We start from the raw sequence: 20,730 nt of genomic DNA on the forward strand, positions 1-20,730 counted from the left end.
GAGAGCCCATTCCAAAAATGTGCCCTGGATTTGGATACGCCCTGAGTGCAACTGCACCGTGCGCTTTACACATTGCGTTTAAAATAGGGCCCTAAATGTGCATCTCCCCAATAAATCACAACAATCATTTGTAAAGATTCTTATTTTATTAAAAAGAATCTCAAAAAGTGTGAAAGTAGGAAATACCCAATAACCATGTGCGCCCTTAGAGCCTGCATCGGTACAGTCACAATTACTGCATCATATTTACTCAAATCAATCTACATAAATGAACCTAATTGTAAAAAGTAAAGGAATAGTTCACTCAAAATTTAAAATTAGTTATAATTTACTCACTATGAAGCATCCAAATAATACAGTGGGTATAGAAAAGTATCAGCCCCCTGCCGAAAAATAATCACATTTTGTTACTTTGCAGCCTGAAATGAAGACGGAGACAGTTTGTTTTATCCAGCTGTATTTACTCAATACAACTTATAAAATTCAAGAGAAAGACAGAACACCAACATGTCAGCAAGAAATAAAAAATAAAAAACATACTGAGCTGGACTAAGGAAAACCTAATAACAAAACGTACTGCCTCTATTCACGATCTGCAAGCACTGATGCCAAGAGACAGGAAGTAGGTCAAGTGTGCATACGGCACTGGTTTGTGAACTATGCAAAGTCTATGTCTCGATTGCAATAACTTTAGTTCGGGTTCATGCCATGCAGATGTATGTATACTACATATAAAATATGAGTTATTGGACTTCTCAAAATTGAGATGAGTGGACTTTAAGTAATGTAGTCGCTTCATTGTAGCGACTCATTTTCTGCATAAATTTAACAATCAAGCGTTTTTTTCCGGAAATGAAAATGTTCTCAGTGCGGTCACATTGTCAGTCCCCTACTGCGCATGTATGTAAATAACATCCATCCGATGAGCCTAGAGTGCTAAATAAGACTCTCTCTCATTGTCTGCCAGCATCATGTCACTGAGAGACTGCATACTTGCATCTCTACTGTTATAATTTACACTTGTCAAAACACTCATTAGTCTTAATTAAGCACAATTCATTCTAATGTAATGATTGTAATGATGCAAGGTACAGATCTCTATGGATTGAGCAGTTTGTAATGACATGAACATATACCTATATATATATATATATATAGTCTATCTACACACACACACAAACACATATATTTTCTGCATGTTGTATCACATCTATGCGTGCTGTTTGATTACCAGACTGATATAAAATGATATTGTGGCATGACTATGTGGGTGAGATTGTGAGCTGCTTATGTGTGGATATGTATATATTTCTGAGTGAGTCTATAATGTAGAATGAATGTGGGGTTGTGTGTGGGTGGGCGGCAGCTGCAGGAGAAAATACGATTCTTCAGGAGAGAGAGGGAGAGAGAGACAGAGAGAGATGATAAAGCAATAAAGACATTTTTCCATATAAGATTTTCCTTAAACGTATGAATTTGAATTGAAGTTACATTTCCAAAATTTCCTACACAGTCCATCCAACCCATTTATGCAAACTAAGAATGTCAGTGTAATGATTTCAGAGCTACAAACACATCAACATATCACTATCCAATCACAAGAGAGGTCATTTACATACATTACATGTAGTAGTCTTAAAGGTACAGTAGCAGAAACGCAGTTCAATTATAAAGGTCAGACAGAGAGAAAAGGTCATGTAAAACTGAATTATGACTGTTTTGAACCCTTATGAGCATGAGATTTAGACATATATAGTATTATATCTAAAGATTTAGAAGTATATGATAAAGCTCTTTACTGTCAAAAACATTTCAATGCACAAGCACAAACTCTGATACATCCAAAATAGAGGCCTGGCTGAATTATTGATGGTAAATCACCACAATCGTTCAATTGGTGCAGTCAAGCCATATTAATGTGTGAGGAAGTTTCTGAAAAGACCAAAACACTGTCCCAACAACTTCATCCCCAACAAACAGAAGATAAGCTAAATAAACACCCTTTAAAATGTAGCATTTTTAATACAGATGGATCAATATAAATATATATATATATATATATATATATATATATATATATATATATATATTGGTGCATATCAATAACCAGTAACTACTATAACTATAACTGCCAGTAGGCTAAATGTATGCAAATGTATGCAACAACAATTAGTGATGAACATAAACTTAAAAGTATCTATCCGAAACATACAAAAAGAAGTTCCAGATGAATTAGTATTTGAGGACTGAAATCTTTGATTGAAACAGCTTCGAATAATTAGTGTTTCCCTGATTTTTGAATGTGTCAGTGCTCATTTTGTGCGCACAGAATAGATGAAGTAAAACAGTAAAAATGTCAGCTGTGTCTGTGGACGCACTTCACAGTGACCAAAAATTATGCTAGATTAGAAGTATGTAGAATTTGTTTGGCTGAAATGTCAGCAACAAGTCACCTCTCAAAGAACGTACTACTTATTACTGGTTTAATTTATAACCTTAGTCCAACGACCCAATTACCTAAATTTAATTACCAAAACTTTCTTTTTGGTTCATCGCTAAATTAAAACGTTCATTTCGAATTCAGCATTTTTGTAAAAAAACAAAGAAAAAAAAATTCACTTATACAAATAATTATTATTGTACATTTCTAAAATACTAAAAACTAATAAATAAAATAAGTACCTTCAAGTTTTTTTTAAATGCAAAGTCACATTAAACACAAAGTTTAATTCTGGTTTTGCTAAACAACAAAAAAGAAATACAAACAAAAAAGTTTGGTGGTTAACTAATAATTTAAAATGTTTGAATAATTTAAGTAAATAAATAAAATATCACTTTTAAGTTTGCTAAAGCACATTAAATCACTAGTGCAATCATTAGTGCATCACTAAAATCAAGAATAATAATAAATACAATTTTTCTTAGTTAAATTAAACTAGTAACTTAAATTTTTTTAAGCCACACCCTTATTACTACAATAAGAAATGCTACTGTTTAGCGGACATTACCATTAATTATTTTCTTCTACCATTCCAGTCAACTTTTTCATACTACCAGTGAAATCAATTAATAACAATATTGAGAAGTAAAGAAGATGGACAACTGTTTACTACATACAAAACATAAAAAGATTTTAGATTCGATTTCAGAATTGGCAGACCAATACCGATAATTTAAAAACACTAGACCAGTGCAATCCAAAATTTTCAGTAATGGTTTGTAGAGAGGTGTTTTAGTCCGAAAGTTGGGAAGCCAGACTCAAACCCATGTCACCTGCATCAGCACCAATCGCCATGCCAAAGATCCAACATAGGGTTATTAGTTAAAAAAGCTGTAAATTCAACCTAGATTCAGTCGGCATTCAGTGAGCCCAAATCTGTCAATAACAACCCAGCGGAAGAATAAAACCTTTCTACACTCGGTTTATAATGGCCCCAGAGTGCCAGGCTAAACAGGTTAAAGTGAAGCATGGGAAGACTGACAGATCTTGTAGTCAGGCAGCTTACTGCAGCTGAGCAGACAGATGGATGGCTTTCTGACGCTAATGAGGATTTGTGGGCTCCGAGTTTGAGGTGCGGAAACCTTCATTTGGTTCGTAAAGGCCTGGATCAGTGAGTCCAACTATGCAGTCGGCTACATGCAGATACAATAGCTTGGGGACTTTAAATTATAGAGAAATAACTACCAGCAGAGCAACATAATCATTTAATATAATAAAAATAATCAATTTGTTAAGGGGAGCACAGAATATTGTAACTTGTATCATTATTGGCACTATGCAAAATGATTCTTCATGCAGCGCAGAGAGTTTGTGATGATATTTGTTCGGTTGAGGAAGCCCGAGGCACAGCAAACAGTGGCGCGGTAATTAAATATCAACAGGAAGTTGCTCACACAACAACAGAACTCTTTATATCTTTAAAGCAGATGCTATGAGCCTGAAATACATCTTCAATAAAACAATGTGAAAACTGACAAGATAAAGGACTTAAAACAGAGAGAGAATTAATAGATGTCTATCAAATCGTGATGTATTCCTAAGGGTACAGGATATATCTGCAGCATATTAAATTTATTCATTTTATTGTTCATGCATATTTCTTCTATTTTCACATTTAGATTAGCTATGTCATCATCTATCGCACACTTAAAGCAGTGTTGTTATCGGTAACTAAAATTATAAAAAAATATTCTTTTCTTTTTGTAAATAATGCTGAAATCAAATAAAACTTAAATAAAAAAAATGAATAAAAATGAAACATAAATATTAGATTGAACACTGAAACTGAAAAAAAACCTTGTAAATTATTAATACTAAAACCGAAATGATAGTTAATAGAAATATTAAAGCATAATAATTATAAAAAAAAATAGATAACCCAAATTTTACATTTTTCAAATTAAAACAAAAATTGAAATAAAAAATGTAATGTATATGAGCTGTCAATCGTTTAAAAAAAACAAATTCTAATTTAACATTATTAAATACAATGTAAATATAATATAATATAAATAATACAATAACAACACTTAAGTTTTAAAAATAGAAAATCTCAATACTTTAATGTTATGATACCAAAATTAATTTGTAGCATTTAAAACGATTGATTTTCATTTGTAGCATTTTAAATTTGTAGCATTTTTTATAGACAAGATGCATAGAATTAATTATTGGTATCAGTTAAAATGTTTAATATCAATGGATCCCTACTAGCATTTCTAATTAAAGCAGAATAATAAACATATTATAGATTTGTCTGACCAACAGGGCTGTGCAATTAATCAAAATCGAAATCACGATTTGAGACATTGCGATTTGCTAATCGCAAAAGCCTGCGATGTGGACGCGATATTACTCTGTTCCAGAGCATATGCATGACTGTCATCCTTGAAAGGATTTCAGGGTTATAAGGGGAATTGTATTGGATAGAACAACAGTAATTCCTATTGGAATAATGCCAAAAACAAAAATGAATTTTGTAATGGTTGCATGTTTTTTTTTTCTTTTTTTTCAGCAGGGTAATGATACTCATACTGTGCTGCATATTATTGACAATATTGAGCTGAAGCTTGACTTTGCAAATTTAAAATCGCAAATCAAATCGCAATCGCAATATCTGTCAAAAAAAAAAAATCGCAATTAGATATTTTCCCCATATCCCACAGCCCTACTGACCAACATATAAATTGACCAATCACAGTTAGTTTTAGTGAGCCATTAAAGAATGAGGTTTACCTGAAGTCGTTAGTCAGATAAGTAACATTAACCACATACTAAACTGGCCTGAACTGGATGCCAAAAAATCTAATAGTGTTTTTGCCATTCATGCAAAATATCCAAGATCCACCTGTGCCAGATGTCAGTGAAATAAAATCAGCTTGTAAATGAAACATGTGGAAAGGGCAGGTTCTCTCACCATCTGGATGGGTTTCTTCTGCAGGTCTCTCTCGGTCACCAGTCTCTCCTGGTCAGTGACGTACAGGCCCTTCTGAGCCAGAGCCTGGATGATGGCGTCATGACCCAGCAGAGGTTTGACAGCATCGCTCTTTAAAATCAGACTTCCTGCTCGGCAGTACAGCTCAGCTGACAGCAGCAGGCTCAACACCGGAGGCTTCAGGTGCTCCTGCTCATACTGGTCCTTGTAGAAAGGCTCATTCAGGTCTTCTGGAACACTGTCTGCAAGATGACAGAACCTCAATTAAAGGTGCAGTGTGTAATTTTTAGCGGCATCTAGCGGTGAGGTTGCAAACTGCAACCAACGGCTCAGTCCCCCGCTCACCCCTCCCTTTAGAGAAGCTATGGTGGCCGACGCAGGTAAAGATGTCGTCGGTAAAGACAGCAGAGATCAATGAGATTTCTTTACAAAGGTAAATCAGGGAATTATATTTACTTAATTATTCAATAAATCAACGTTATTGCAAATGTTAATGTTCATCATTGTATCAGTGTTTTATTCGCAAAAACAACAGTGACGAAACGCGCTCTGTAGAGCAGTTTGTCCATTTTGGGTTACTGTAGAAACATGGTGGTGACTTCCATGTAAGGGGACCCGCGGTGTATGTAGATAAAAATAGCTCAATCTAAGGTAATAAAAACATAAACATTGTTATATATTGCATTTCTGTAAATAGATTGTTGTAAATATTACACATTGCACCTTTAATGTTATCCATTTTGTGATTAATATACATTTTTCATACTGTACATTATAATGTTGTGATGCCTAAATTCACTTTAGCATTTTTTGATTTTAGTTTTTATTAGGATTTTTTTTCAAATGTAGAATCATAATGTTGCCTATTTATCGGTTATAGGCCATTACATAAAAACAGTTGTCAGCTTATCACCGTTGGTATTTAAATCTCAATACATGAAGAATTGTATTTATTTATACAAATTGTTTAGAATTGTAATATCTGCACTTTTATTGGTTATTGGCCTTAATATAGAAATAATTACCGGCTTATTGGGAGAGCAATTTTATTTATTTATACAAAATAGTATAGAATTGTAATATCGCCCATTTATCGGTTATTGGCCTTAATATAGAAATAATTATCTGCTCATTGGGGGGGGGGGGGATTTTTTTCTATTTATTCAAAGTGCATAGAATTTTAATATCGTCAATTTATCGGTTATTGGCCTTCATATAGAAATAATTATCGGCTTACAAGCATTGGTATTCAAACATAAATATATAAGATTTATCATATCAATCAGTCCCTCTAGTTTTTGCAATTCTGTGATCGCGGAATCAACAAAATTTCAGTTTTTTTTTTGCAATTTAACTGCAAAATAATTGCAAAAGCACAGTTCTACTTATGTATAACAATGAAACATGCATGAATGAGAAAATAAGATGATGAACTCAATTATCGCTGTATTTGCTTCTTTGCTCTAATTTTCAATAGCAAAAATTCAATGACAAAGTAACTATACAGGTCCTTCTCAAAAAATTAGCATATTGTGATAAAGTTCATTATTTTCCATAATGTAATGATAAAAATTTAACTTTCATATATTTTAGATTCATTGCACACCAACTGAAATATTTCAGGTCTTTTATTGTTTTAATACTGATGATTTTGGCATACAGCTCATGAAAACCCAAAATTCCTATCTCAAAAAATTTGCATATCATGAAAAGGTTCTCTAAACGAGCTATTAAACGCACAGTATGGAATTTTTGGCCACCAGGGGTCATCAATCAAAATAATAACATAAGACGTACTTTGATGACGTCGGGAGTTGTTGTTCATTGGAACACGCGCTCTGTCGCTCCCCACATTCCTCACTCATTTTAACTGAGGCCGGCGACACACTGGATGCGTGGCGTGTCAGTTTTTAATTCGGCTCCCATGTTAATAGGTTAGAGCTTGCAGACTGCCTGTGTGAGCCGCGCGGAAAATGCGTGCTTGCTAGAAATAGAACCGACGCCTATTTTTCACGCGACACGCACGCGTGTTGGAAGCGTTTCCAGGCAAAATATAATAGGAAAATATGTTTATATGTAATTTTGTACACAAATACATATTAATTCATGACATTTTGATGTTTGAAGTCTATTGGTTGACATAAATTCAGATATAAATGTAATTTAAAAAATAAATAAATAATTATCGATTTTCAAATATTGCACCTGACAAACATCGTCTATTTTGCCGTCAATACTGTTGACAGTGTCCTTTATAAGTAGGCTTTATATTTATGTTCAACATGAAGTATAGATATTGTTGTCATGAAGACAAGAGCCTGGTCTGCGGTCTCCCTCTATGTCACCTACAGCAGCAGCAGCCTAGTATTTTGACAATCACGTCTTTTCGAACGGAGAGATATATGAATTATCAGACCCCTATCAAATCAATATTCCATCTAGCTAGTAGTAATATATGTATAAAACACAATATATGTTAAAAAAGCTACTATCCAGCTAGATATAGAACATATGTAGATTTTCATTATACTCTACATGAGAGCTAGTCCGTCTGCGTTTTACAAAATATACGGATAGATACAGTTAGCTGAATGGATGCATACCTGTTTATTAGAATGCAAACATCTCTCTGTAGTTTCAGCTTGTCACGAAGCTCTCTCTATCTTGGAAATGCAACTCCAATATTTACCCGTGTCTTGTTTGTTCTCTTGTCCCAAAACCTTCTCAGGTCATTTATTTCACCCGTACGTTTGCGCTTCACAGAACGTGCAGGCAAAGCATAATCATGATCCATAACTAAGTTATTGATTGAGGTATAAATACGAATATAAACAAAATAAATATACAATATAATAGTCTCGATCAAGACTAGCTACTACTTTTTCTTCTTCGTCTCGTCTTTGCTTCTGTTCACCTTTGTATTTGGTGGTTCCGCAGGAAGTTAGATAAACTAGAGGGGTCAAAGTTTATATGACGCCATAGACGGGCGACAAAACGGAAATAAAGAAACGTGCCGTGTCTTCTAATTAAACTATAATTTTCTCTGGATTTGAAAGTTCGTGGAAACTTTCAGGATAATGTAAGTACACAACTAAAAAATATATATAACATAGATATAGTGATATCTGCTATTTTTAAAGCAGAAAAATTACATATTGCGCCTTTAACCTAATTATCTGAATCAACTAATTTAACTCTAAACACCTGCAAAAGATTCCTGAGGCTTTTAAAAACTCCCAGCCTGGTTCATTACTCAAAACCGCAATCATGGGTAAGACTGCTGACCAGAAGGCCATCATTGACACCCTCAAGCGAGAGGGTAAGACACAGAAATTTTTTTCTGAATGAACAGGCTGTTCCCAGAGTGCTGTATCAAGGCACCTCAGTGGGAAGTCTGTGGGAAGGAAAAAGTGTGGCAAAAAACGCTGCACAACGAGAAGAGGTGACCGGACCCTGAGGAAGATTGTGGAGAAGGACCGATTCCAGACCTTGGGGGACCTGTGGAAGCAGTGGACTGAGTCTGGAGTAGAAACATCCAGAGCCACCGTGCACAGGCGTGTGCAGGAAATGGGCTACAGGTGCCGCATTCCCCAGGTCAAGCCACTTTTGAACCAGAAACAGCGGCAGAAGCGCCTGACCTGGGCTACAGAGAAGCAGCACTGGACTTTTGGACAAATTTTGCAAGTCATTCGGAAATCAAGGTGCCAGAGAAATGCCTACCCGGACCCGAGCCAGACCCGTATATTATTTGAAATCTGGACCCGAACCCGCCGGGAAGACACAGACCCGACTGGACCCGACGTTCACATATTCCACCATAAATTGCTATTACAAATCAATAAACCTGTTGCGAAAAATACAGCTTTTTGTCTTACCTAATTTAAAGAGCCGTAGTCTCTCCTCCTTGTACCTGACTGCCTGTGATGCATTTACAATCCTCAGACAAGAAAGTTATTCATGTTATTCCTCTCGTTATTCCAAGTCCAAGCTGAATCCACTCATTATTTCAGTTTCAAAAGTCCACTTGATGTCACGGTGACGGATGACAGATGCTACTGTGCACATGTACATTCTGACTCGAGTTAACTCGCATAATAACCTCAACTGTTTGCCCTTTTGAACTATAATAACGATCGCTCGTGCAATGCCATGGCCGCTGACGTTATTTTTTTGCTATCATCTGATCTCTGTGCTCTCTGCTCTGCATCGAGTCTGAATCTGACCACTAAAACTTTAAGATTAAACGGTTCATTTATAATATTATAAAAATGGGAGAAAATGTAAAACGCGGTTTGGCGGTCGAAGTGTCCCTCACTGGTTGCCATAGAAACATGAAATGCGCTCGAGACTGCACATGCGTGCTAGCTGTATCAACCTAAAATGCTTTAACGCAGTTTGAGCGTCATAGAAAACATTCATGTGACAGTTCACCTCAGATTGTGTTGCTGATTTGAAATATATTAAATATGAGTGTGTCAAGTCTGCAAGCATTAATACCGTGCGTGCACTTGTATTAACTCTGAATCTGCGCGCTCTGCTTCTAAAAGAGAGAGAGAGATCACTTTTTTTGGCTCTCTCTTTTCTTTTCCTAATTTTACAAGTTGCAAGTTACAAAAAACACAAGCAGTCTTTGATCATGGCCGGGTGTTCTCCGACTCCGAGTCCAATGACTCAGATCGCACGGGTATTACACACAACTTTAAACAGACCCGGGACCCGGGGTAATAGATTCGGACCCGACCCGTACCCGGCTGGTGATTTAAAATATAGACCCGAACCCGTACGGGTCCCGGGTTGGGTCCGGGGTCGACGGGTCTCGGGTGCACTGTGAAGACCTCTAGTGCCATGTCAGCTGCTGGTGTTGGTCCACTGTGTTTTATCAAGGGCAGGGTCAAAGCAGCTAGCTATCAGGAGATTTTGGAGCACTTCATGCTTCCATTTGCTGAAAAGCTTTATGGAGATGAAGATTTCATTTTTCAGCACGACCTGGCACCTGCTCACAGTGCCAAAACCACTGGTAAATGGTTTACTGACCATGGTATTACTGTGCTCAATTGGCCTGCCAACTCTCCTGACCTGACCCCATAGAGAATCTGTGGGATATTGTGAAGAGAAAGTTGAGAGACGCAAAACCCAACACTCTGGATGAGCTTAAGGCCGCTATCGAAGCATCCTGTGCCTCCATAACACCTCAGCAGTGCCACAGGCTGATTGCCTCCATGCCACGCCGCATTGAAGCAGTCATTTCTGCAAAAGGATTCCCGACCAAGTATTGAGTGCATAACTGAACATAATTATTTGAAGGTTGACTTTTTTTGTATCAAAAAATTTCTTTTATTGGTCGGATGAAATATGCAAATTTTTTGAGACAGGCATTTTGGGTTTTCATGAGCTGTATGCCAAAATCATCAGTATTAAAACAATAAAAGACCTGAAATATTTCAGTTGGTGTGCAATGAATCTAAAATATATGAAAGTTTAATTTTTATCATTACATTATGGAAAATAATGAACTTTATCACAATATGCTAATTTTTTTAGAAGGACCTGTATATATATATTTTTTTTAATGTGTTAGAATTTGGTAAGACATGAAAATAAACAGGCTTTTTGTTTGGTTTAGTAGTTTGTTTTTGTAGTATCCTAATTATACATTTATATAGAAATTACTGCCTCAATATTATATCGCGAAAACCACAAAAAATGAAATCCTGGTGGGATTGATTACGTTCATATCAAGACACCTTCACTCTGTTATGTCATAGCAGACAGCTAAGCCTGTGTTTTTTTAGTTTTTCTATATTTCAAAGATCAAAGTACTTTTCATCTTCAGCACAGCTAAATATAGCTAAAGGTTGGTGTTTTCCGATTCCACTGTGCAAGTGTAATTTACCCTCACCCGGGCAGATGAAGGAAAGGAGAAAGTCCTTAAAGGAAGCCAGACAGTGTCTACCACACAGCTACAAAATGAAAAACATCATTAGCACGAGTTCACGTTGACAGAATAAATGCGTTCACAGATCTGAATGAGGTCACCGCATCCATGGAGCACTGAGATGTTCGGCTATTTATGGAGACATGTGAGAGTTCAGGAGAGCGCTTGTATCCTTATTACCAGCACATGCTTTCAGTTTACTGTGTTAAACCTGATTGTGGTAATGGCAAAACAGATTTGAACCTTTCTGTATGAATGAATGTCTTACTAGAGATGTTGACAATACGCAAAGATGACAAACTACCTTCATTGTTAATTAATAGCTTTTCTGAAGGATTTTAAAATGGGTCTATATGATAAAACAGTGGATCAAACATTGCACTGATGGTATCAGTGCCACAAGGCGTTGACGATGAAAGTCAAAAATATGACTGTGTCGAGCCAGGCCGCGGTTGCCATGGCAACAACAGGGAGGCTGATCGATTCCCCTGCCATACGCATGTATCCAGGAGCTCCTCACGAGCCGCATCAAAGACAGATGGAGAGAGAGGAACTACACAGGTGTTCAGATTCTGTGCTTCTAGAGCCTGACAATATGTTCAATGTCATGATGATGATTCACTAGGATTTTACCGGTGATATAAATTAAACTAGTTCCAATGTTTTTAACACACTCTGCAATTCTTTTCTGCAAATCAGTTGAAAATGCACATTTTGGTTGATTTAATCTGTGAAGTGGTTCAGAAGTGAATGAGATTAAATCTATTTTAAATCTGAAAAAAATTCTAAGTTTTTGCATGGCAGTTTTTATGTCATTTTTTTGTTTTTGTTTTGTTTAAATGTGTAGAAAAATACTGTTTTTAAAATTGATATTTTATATATATATATATATATTTTTTTATTTTTTATTTTTTTTGTGCATTTAATTGAAAAATGCTAATTATAAAAAATATTATAATCAAACTGTTTTATTTTTATTTTTAAGCACATAAATTAGCAAGTTCACATATTATTAAGAGCCTTGCAAATTTCATAAAACAATTTTTTTCAAATGCATTTTCACAATAAATTAGTAAAAAATGCTTGGTAGGTTTTCAGAAAGCAATGTGCTATCAAGTGAGAATGCATTGAAGAGATGAACCGAAAACAGAGAGCATGCCATTAAATGACCAATTCATTATGTCTGTCCTTCCCAAAGGACCAAAATGGATCAATGGAAACATATTTATGGACTTCAGGCTGACTACTCTCTTTTCATTCAAACAACCGCTTGTATTTCAATTTAACTTGTATTCTGGCATCATAGTTTTATATTTTTAAAGCCTGCTGCATTACATTTTAAATAATACTAATGTTATCTGAGATGTGTTGATTTAATCAGTCACTTTGTTGCATGGAGAAATGAAGGCTTTCATCAGTTATTCTGTCATCTGTCCTAGGGTTACACCACAAAACAATTCAACAAATGGGTCAATAACACTCTTAAGGCCTGTCAATCAGCCTACTGAACATTACCATATCCTCACCCGGATGGTCAGTGTCTAGTTGATCACGTTTAAGGTCACTTTAAATCAAAGATGCTAAACAATAAAGACAGCAAGAGTTGTCATTTTGCATGGCACATGGGACTGAAGACCTGACTGCACATTTTAACTAGACGAGAGGACCTAAAGGAGACCAGATGGCTGGTGGTCATAAGTTAGCCAATCACAATGGGTTTGTGCTGTTAAATGAACATACAGCTCAACGACTAGCTATCGAATAAATCCGGATCTAGATGTCAATACGAGACTACATTAATGAGCCCATAAGGTCCGATTCAGGATAAAAAGCAATTCAAATCTTCAAAGTATATTTAAAAACAAAACAAAAAACAAAACTGGTCTTGCAGATCTAATATTATTAAAATAAAAGGCCACTTAAGTGCATTAATGCACACTTTTAAAACACACTAAAGTACACTTTAAAAGATCCAGTTTGCAATAATGTACAATTAAAAGTTTTACTTGAAAATATATTTTAAATCATTAAGTTTAATAATCTTTAAATAAGCTCATTTATTGTGATGTGTTGACTAACATACTAAACCACATTTAAGTACTTGATGATAAATTGAACTGTTGTGTTTTATTTTTGAGATACAATTTTAAGTTTATATATTTTAAATGCACTATATTGTAATTCGCAAATATATTTAAATACATGATATACAAGCTTGAGCAGAAATGACATTCAAGTATATTTTAGTTTTCTAAATACTTGTCAACACACTCGTATACAGTATATTTAACCATATTTCAAAGGAAGTTCAACAAATTGCATTTAATATAGGCCTAATAATATTTAATCGCAAATAACATGCAGTTAAGTGTCTGAAAACATAACATTAAATTCACACTTAAAAATTTGCTAAAGTCCACTTCTGTTTTAGTTTTGACATAAAAGCAAAAACAGTGTGTAAATATATTTTATGTATCGTTTATAAAATGATTCCAACACATTGACTGGATGGTAACCATTATGCTACAACACAGTACTTGTTTTGTTAAGTGTTGGGTAACATTTTAGTGGATCCAATTAATAAACAGCACTTGCTTAACATTAGATTGTTTATGAAGTTACATGTTGCACATTGCATTGTTTAATTTTGACAATATAATACAAAACCCTAATTTTAGGGGTCTGCATGAAGAAAGTGCATCTATTAACACTATACATTTTTTAATTATAAAATGCATTTGTATTTAAATCTATATTTTAACATTTACATGTTTGCTTTCCAAATGCATTCAATGTAAACACATGGGAAATCAAACTAGGAGACAAAGATGAAGGTGGAGAAGAGAAGAGAAACACGCCACCTACCTGTACCAAAGGCTTTGGCCACCAACCATGTGAGGCTGGCTCTGATTTTAGCTCTATTAAAATCATAATGATCAGAAGACTTGATGGCAGGGACAATGAAAGTGTTTCTGGGATCTCTGGAGTGGGTCAGATCTCCCATCATCTTCACAGCTGCAGCCTCACATCAACGATGACATCTCTCCGAAGGAATTCAACGCTTCAAATCCGACTTTTGCGTTTTTTTCTGTAATACACAGATCCGATTTTGTAACTTACATGTGTCAAGTCGCTGTTCAAACACTCGGTTGGGCTTATTTTCACATCTATTTCGGGCCGACTCAAAAATAAAAGTGGAGTTCTGCCCAGAGAGTTTCATCCATTCTTGTAACGTTACCCTTGATGAATTCGGCTGTTTTTCTCCTCAATGGTCCTCCACGTCCCGCGTTATAAGAGGCAGTGTCGTTATCTAGAAAAAGCTTTGTCTTCTCTTGGACGTCGCCATGCTCTACCCACATATTCCCATCTGGACATTAACGGTTATTCTCGCTCTATTCATCCTGCGTCCTGCTGTCTCCCTGCTGCAGTCAGAGAGAGTGCGCAGTCTGCGCATGCGCATGCGCGCTCCGCCCAACTCGCCAACAATCCAACACTGGAAAAAAAGGGTTGTGGCTAGAACAGAAGCAAAAGCCGGAAGCTAACAATAAATAGATTTTTCTACCTATTCGATTGTTTTATTAACATCTACACCTACCCCAATCCTAAACCTACCCCTTACAATAATGCAAAAAAACTAATTATGTTTGTACAGTGTTTGCGAAAAATTACGCTATATTGATGTGCGCATGCGCAGTAGTTTTTTTGCTGCAAGCCATCTAGCCTTAACCAGAAACAGTTCCTAAAAGGACTTTGCCTTAACCCAGAAATTGGGACTGTGCTAGAAACTGGATCCGGTGACATTTTATTATTGCATTTTTGTTTGGTCTACGAGTAAATAATAATAATAATTCATAATATAAAATATGAAAAAATATAATTCATAAAACGATTCTCCTTTATAAAATGACTGACTATTAGTTCTCGAATGTACTGAACTCAAAAATAAGGATCTTTAATGATCTTTAGTTATTTGTAACAGGATATAATAGCCTAAGTACAATATGTGAATTTCTCAAATATATATATTTATAATAAATTGTATATATATATATATATATATATATATATATATATATATATATATATATATATATATATATATATATATATATATATAATTGTAAAAAATTTGGTCAATTAAGGTAAACTATAACTTTTAATACCTTTAATTCTTGCCGAACATTAACATTTACATAAATAAATGCTTTTAAAAATCTGAATATTAATATTTCTTAATTATATATTATTAACTGATACAAAAAGTTATTTTATTATAATTATTATTATTGCTATTATGTAGTGTACTGTAATTTTTATTGTTTAAATATTATTCTTATTTATTATAAGCAGATATAATAAGTACAGTAGTGCTGTATGTGTCATTAATAAATAACAAAAAACACAATAATTTTCCCAAGTGAATTTCATAAATCAAAATTTCAGGTTTGTGTCAATATAGGATAAATAATTTTACCTTTAATTCTTGCCAAATATAGAAGAAGATATACGTCTACAAAATGTCTGTTAGAGATCGCTTCATCTGGAAACATCTGTTGTGTACGAACATCTGATCTTTAAGATGTAAGTTTTACACACATTCTAAATCATAAACAAACAAATAGACGTCTCTGTGATGTGGGCTACGCGTGCTATCAGGGTAAAATATTCTTAAATAATCATAATATTAATCGTTTTAAAAATACAATTTATGAACTGATACAATAATTATAATAAGGTACACAATTAAAAAGATGAGGAAAATGCACAACATTTGGTTTCAGATAAAAAGTTAAAATCCCTAAAAACTACAACTTCCAGCTTTACTGTCGCGTTTATATGACGTCGCATTTACGCGACCGCTTGGAAATGATTCTGTTCACAAATCCCTGGTTTATGTGGAGTATACGACTTTAATGCGTTTCCAAAAGACATATAGCAAAGCGTTTTCCTTTTTTTAGTTTATTTATGTTGAGTAAATATCGTGAATGGTGAATGTGGGCAGAAAATGTTTACGCCGAGATCGCTGAAGCTCAAGAGAGCGACAGAGTCTAATCGGCAGCAGCAGCAGAACCCAAAGAGAAGCAAAGCGACATCCGAAGATCCTGTTTCTACAGCTACATCTTCACCTCATACCTGCCCTCCAGATGAGACTGTACTTCTAGAAACAGAGGAGGAACCCAATCAGATAGAGACTGAAGAAGAGGAGGAACCCAATCAGATAGAGACCGAGGAAGAGGAGGAACCAGTGAAGTCCTTCAAGAAGAGCCAGAGATGGCCAGAGCCTGGAGAGCCCGTGTGTGTCATGTGCGGTCGATATGGAGAATACATCTGCGACAAAACAGACAACGATGTCTGCAGCCTGGAGTGTAAAGCCAGTCATCTGGCCAAAATGTGCTTGGATTTGGGAGATAAGGTGTTTTCTAGAGATCTGGAGGAGGGTTCGGAGAGCTCCAGTGCAGCAGACACTGAGCACAGTTACTCTTACAAGGAGGATGTGTTCATCTCTGAACTGACTGAGGAGCAGGTTGAGAGGGTTAAAGCCGAGCTGGCCATAGTGACCGCTGGCAATGAGGTCTGTAGACCCATTATAGAGTTTGAACACTGTAACTTTCCCACAGCGCTCAGGCTCAACCTGAAGAAAGCTGGCTATGAGGCTCCCACTCCCATCCAGATGCAGATGGTGCCTGTTGGTCTGAAGGGCAGGGATGTGATCGCTACTGCAGACACAGGCTCTGGAAAGACAGTCGCCTTCCTTCTTCCAGTGGTCATGCAGGCTCTCCAGGTGAATATTGGGTTTGTGTACTGAATATTGTACTGAACATATTTAGTAGTGCTACATGGCAGTAATGATGTTAAAGTTGAGAAATATATATATATAAAACAGTCCATCCAGTCCCACACTCTTATAACAGTACTCAGAAGAGCATGTCTATTTTTAACTGGTCTATAATTCCAGTGCACTTCCTCTGAAAAGTTCACAACCAGAAAGCTTAGTTCAGATGAGGATAGTTGTTATATAAAACTCACGTTCACCTTACAGCTGAAATGTCACATTAAAGTTTCATATCAGGGTTCATTTTTAGCTACAAACCTTTGATTTAAGAGTTTTTTTGGTTTGACAAGTAAATTTATTACTGTTTTACAGGGAAAAAGAATATTATATGTAAACAATTTCTATTATTATTTATTATAATTCTGTTAAGCATTTTCATTTTTTATACTTGAATATATTTAAATATATATCTTTTTATTCAGTCATTTAGTACCAGATTCGTTTTTTTCTTGTGCGTATTGACTATAATGGCAGCTTGGAGATGAGAAAATTACACATTATAAAATTGTCAAAATAAATAAAACCTTTTTTGTTGAAATAAAATAAATAAAATGTATGTATATATATATATATATACAAAATTATAAATATAAAAAAATATTACACAGTGTGTATATATATGTTTGTGTGTGTATGTTTTATATTTATAAATGCAGAAATACATAGCCATTAAACAGGAATAACATCACAATAAATGTAACCATGAATAAAAGAAAAAAAAAGGAATGAATGCAAAATAAATAAGTAAATCAAACTAACGAAATACATTTAATAAGCGTTATTTGTCCTATTGGTTCATTTAATCATTTATTTGTTCCTTGATTTACCGTGCATGATATTTGAGCTTCCCACATCGATTCGCATGCCTTTTTGATTTTCCAGAGCCAGACTGCTTCTCCGTCTTGTCCCACGTGTCTCATCCTGACCCCGACCAGAGAGCTGGCCATCCAGATAGAGAAGCAGACGAAAGAGCTGGTGATGGGCCTGCCGAACATGAGAACTGCTCTTCTGGTGGGGGGGATGCCTTTACCCCCTCAGCTGCACCGACTCAAGCAGAAAATCAAGGTACTTGTTGGTTAATAAAGAGCTTTTATCAGAAACCTTCACCTTATTTGAGTGTGCTTCCTTTCTCCAGATAGTGATAGCCACTCCAGGACGCCTCCTCGAGCTCCTGAAGCAGAAGGCTGTACTGCTGGAGAACGTCAGGGCTCTTGTGGTTGATGAGGTATTTGTCATGTTTATTTTATAGTTCTCTGTTGTATTCATTTATTTATTGCTTGTGTTTATTTATTCACCATTTATGCTTTAATCAGTGTTGTTATTAATATAAAAAGGCGGATACCATGCTGAAGATGGGATTCCAGCAGCAGGTTCTTGAGGTTTTGGAGCAGGTCCCTGAAGAGCATCAGACGCTGTTGACGTCAGCCACCATTCCCACAGGAACTGAACAGCTAGCGGCTCGTCTCACCCGCGACCCTGTGAGCATTACCATCGGTCAGAAGAACCAACCCTGCGCCAATGTCCGCCAGATCGTCCTCTGGGTGGAAGAGCCGTCAAAGAAAAAGAAGCTTTTTGAGATTTTAAATGTAAGTGCACTGTACAAACCCTGTTTACTGTCTTGTTGCACATTTTACTGTATCTCCAGAGGAAATGGGTGGCTCCTCAATTTGCTTCACTCCAGGAAAACTAGCAACGGCTCTTACCAGAGACCGAGAGCAGGAAGTGGAGCATTTAGAGCTAAATCACAAGCTGTGGAGATAAAATATTATAGAATATGTATGAATATTATATTATAATAATGTATATATAATATTATTTTATAATATAAAATAATACTATAATATATATTTTACATTTTAGAATAATTGTCTGTCAGAAAAACGAAATAACCAATAAATATGAATGAATGAATATGAAACAAAATGATTAAATAAACAAAAACAGTTCTTTATTAATATTATATTGAGTCATTTAGAATAATTCTTCATTAATAATTTAGAGCAGTTGCCCATTAATATGAAATAACATAAATATAAAGTCATGCATTTGAATAATAAATAATAAAATAAGACAAAAAATATTTATTTTGTTATTTAATTGTACATTAAATCGTCCATCAGAATACAATATTAACATAAATATCAATTGATAAATATTGAAAAAATAAATAACTAATATTATATTTAATATTTTTGAATAATTGTCCACCAGAAATGTAAAATAATAATCGATAAATAAATTCTTTATTAATATTATAATTAATAATACAAATTATTGTCCATCAAATGGAAAATAAATAGATGAATTTTTACATGGTTTCATTTATACTTAATTTATATTATATTTTTGGATTTGTTTTCAATAAAATATGCTCTACATTATGAATTTGTGTGTGCTCAGGACAGAAAGCTCTACCAGCCTCCAGTAGTTGTGTTTGTGGACTGCAAACTTGGGGCTGATTTGCTGTGTGAAGCTGTGCAAAAGGTCATGGGATTAAACACCGTCGCTATTCACTCCGACAAGATGCAGTGGGAACGCAACAAAATCGTAAAGGTAATGAACAAAACTCTTTATACTCCATTTATTGGTATAAATGTATACATATTAAATAAACATAATATTGTTGGTGTTTTTAGGGTCTACTCGAGGGCCAGTTTGAAGTGGTGGTCAGCACTGGGATTCTCGGTAGAGGACTGGACCTGGTCAATGTGAAGCTTGTAGTGAACTTCGACATGCCAGCTAACATGGATGAATATGTTCATCAGGTATGGCGTCTTTCATAAACAAACGTACACACTGATGCGTCACGTTTCTTTAATGATGACACACTATGTCTGAACCCTTCAGATCGGTCGAGCCGGTCGACTGGGCCACAGAGGCACCGCCATCACCTTCATGAATAACAACAACAAGCGGCTGTTTCTGGACATCGTGAACCGAGTGAAACCCACGGGCTCCATCCTGCCGCCACAGCTCCTCAACTCCCCACATCTGCACGAGCAGCAGAGGAGAGCCAGACAGAAGAGCAGCCGTGGAGAAGACCTCCTCGTGTCCAAGAGCAGCCTCATCGACATCATCAGGAAGCACGACAAAAGAGCCGCCAGGAAATAACTAGCAAAGGTTTCTATTAGTAGATGTTTTGTTGCTGCTTTTGTCATTTGTATTTTCAATAAATGCTACAAGTGAATGAAGAAAATGTCCCTTCTGATTGTCACCAGTATAATTGCACACGCGATAATAATAATGTCAACTCGCATAGTAGAAATGTTAGCAATGTTAATGGAAACGTAAATATAAAAACTAGGATAAAAACCTGTTAATTGCTTACTGTACCAAATACATTGATGTTATTTTATAGGACAATACATGCACTTTTACTGTAAAGTATTGCAAAATATTTGAGATAATAAAATTAACATTTGCAGAGAAAATCTAATTTAACAAGGCGTGTCTGTGAATAAACTTTTTTCTATTTGTTTCATCTTTTTTTTTTTTTTACCATAAAGATTATTTAAATAAAAATGAAC

General features: G+C 35.3%; 2 protein-coding genes across 12 annotated transcripts in view; one reads left to right on the forward strand and one right to left on the reverse strand.

The window, feature by feature from the left end:
• Positions 1–14,830, reverse strand: part of camsap2a (calmodulin regulated spectrin-associated protein family, member 2a) — a 46,828-nt gene extending 31,998 nt beyond the window's left edge. For 6 of the 11 annotated variants that reach the window (XM_059544085.1, XM_059544084.1, XM_059544083.1 and 3 more), the window contains exons 1-2: positions 14,236–14,829; positions 5,418–5,677 (exon numbers count right to left, since the gene is read on the reverse strand). In XM_059544085.1, the coding sequence (XP_059400068.1) occupies positions 5,418–5,677; positions 14,236–14,377 (402 nt within the window). In that variant the 5' untranslated portion in view covers positions 14,378–14,829. Of the gene's footprint in view, positions 1–5,417; positions 5,678–14,235 lie in introns of all 11 variants that reach the window. The other 5 variants (XM_059544080.1, XM_059544082.1, XM_059544077.1 and 2 more) reach the window with 2 other exon arrangements.
• Positions 14,831–16,217: 1,387 nt separating this feature from the next.
• On the forward strand, positions 16,218–20,647 carry ddx59 (DEAD (Asp-Glu-Ala-Asp) box polypeptide 59). The gene is made up of 7 exons (XM_059543504.1): positions 16,218–17,152; positions 18,086–18,268; positions 18,339–18,428; positions 18,538–18,789; positions 19,604–19,756; positions 19,840–19,968; positions 20,051–20,647. The coding sequence occupies exons 1-7, from the start codon at positions 16,376–16,378 to the stop codon at positions 20,312–20,314; spliced, it is 1,848 nt and encodes a 615-aa protein (XP_059399487.1). The 5' UTR covers positions 16,218–16,375; the 3' UTR covers positions 20,315–20,647.
• Positions 20,648–20,730: the final 83 nt, after the last annotated feature.

The sequence above is a fragment of the Carassius carassius genome, chromosome 48, assembly GCF_963082965.1.
Source record: "Carassius carassius chromosome 48, fCarCar2.1, whole genome shotgun sequence".
Classification (NCBI taxonomy): domain Eukaryota; kingdom Metazoa; phylum Chordata; class Actinopteri; order Cypriniformes; family Cyprinidae; genus Carassius; species Carassius carassius.

Excerpts from the sequence above, each read along its gene's own strand:
- ddx59 (XM_059543504.1), top strand. The coding sequence starts at position 16,376 with ATGTTTACGCCGAGATCGCTGAAGCTCAAGAGAGCGACAGAGTCTAAT. Across the intron at positions 18,269-18,338 it reads GACTCAAGCAGAAAATCAAG|ATAGTGATAGCCACTCCAGG; the intron begins GTACTTGTTGGT and ends TCCTTTCTCCAG. Across the intron at positions 18,790-19,603 it reads AGCTTTTTGAGATTTTAAAT|GACAGAAAGCTCTACCAGCC; the intron begins GTAAGTGCACTG and ends GTGTGTGCTCAG.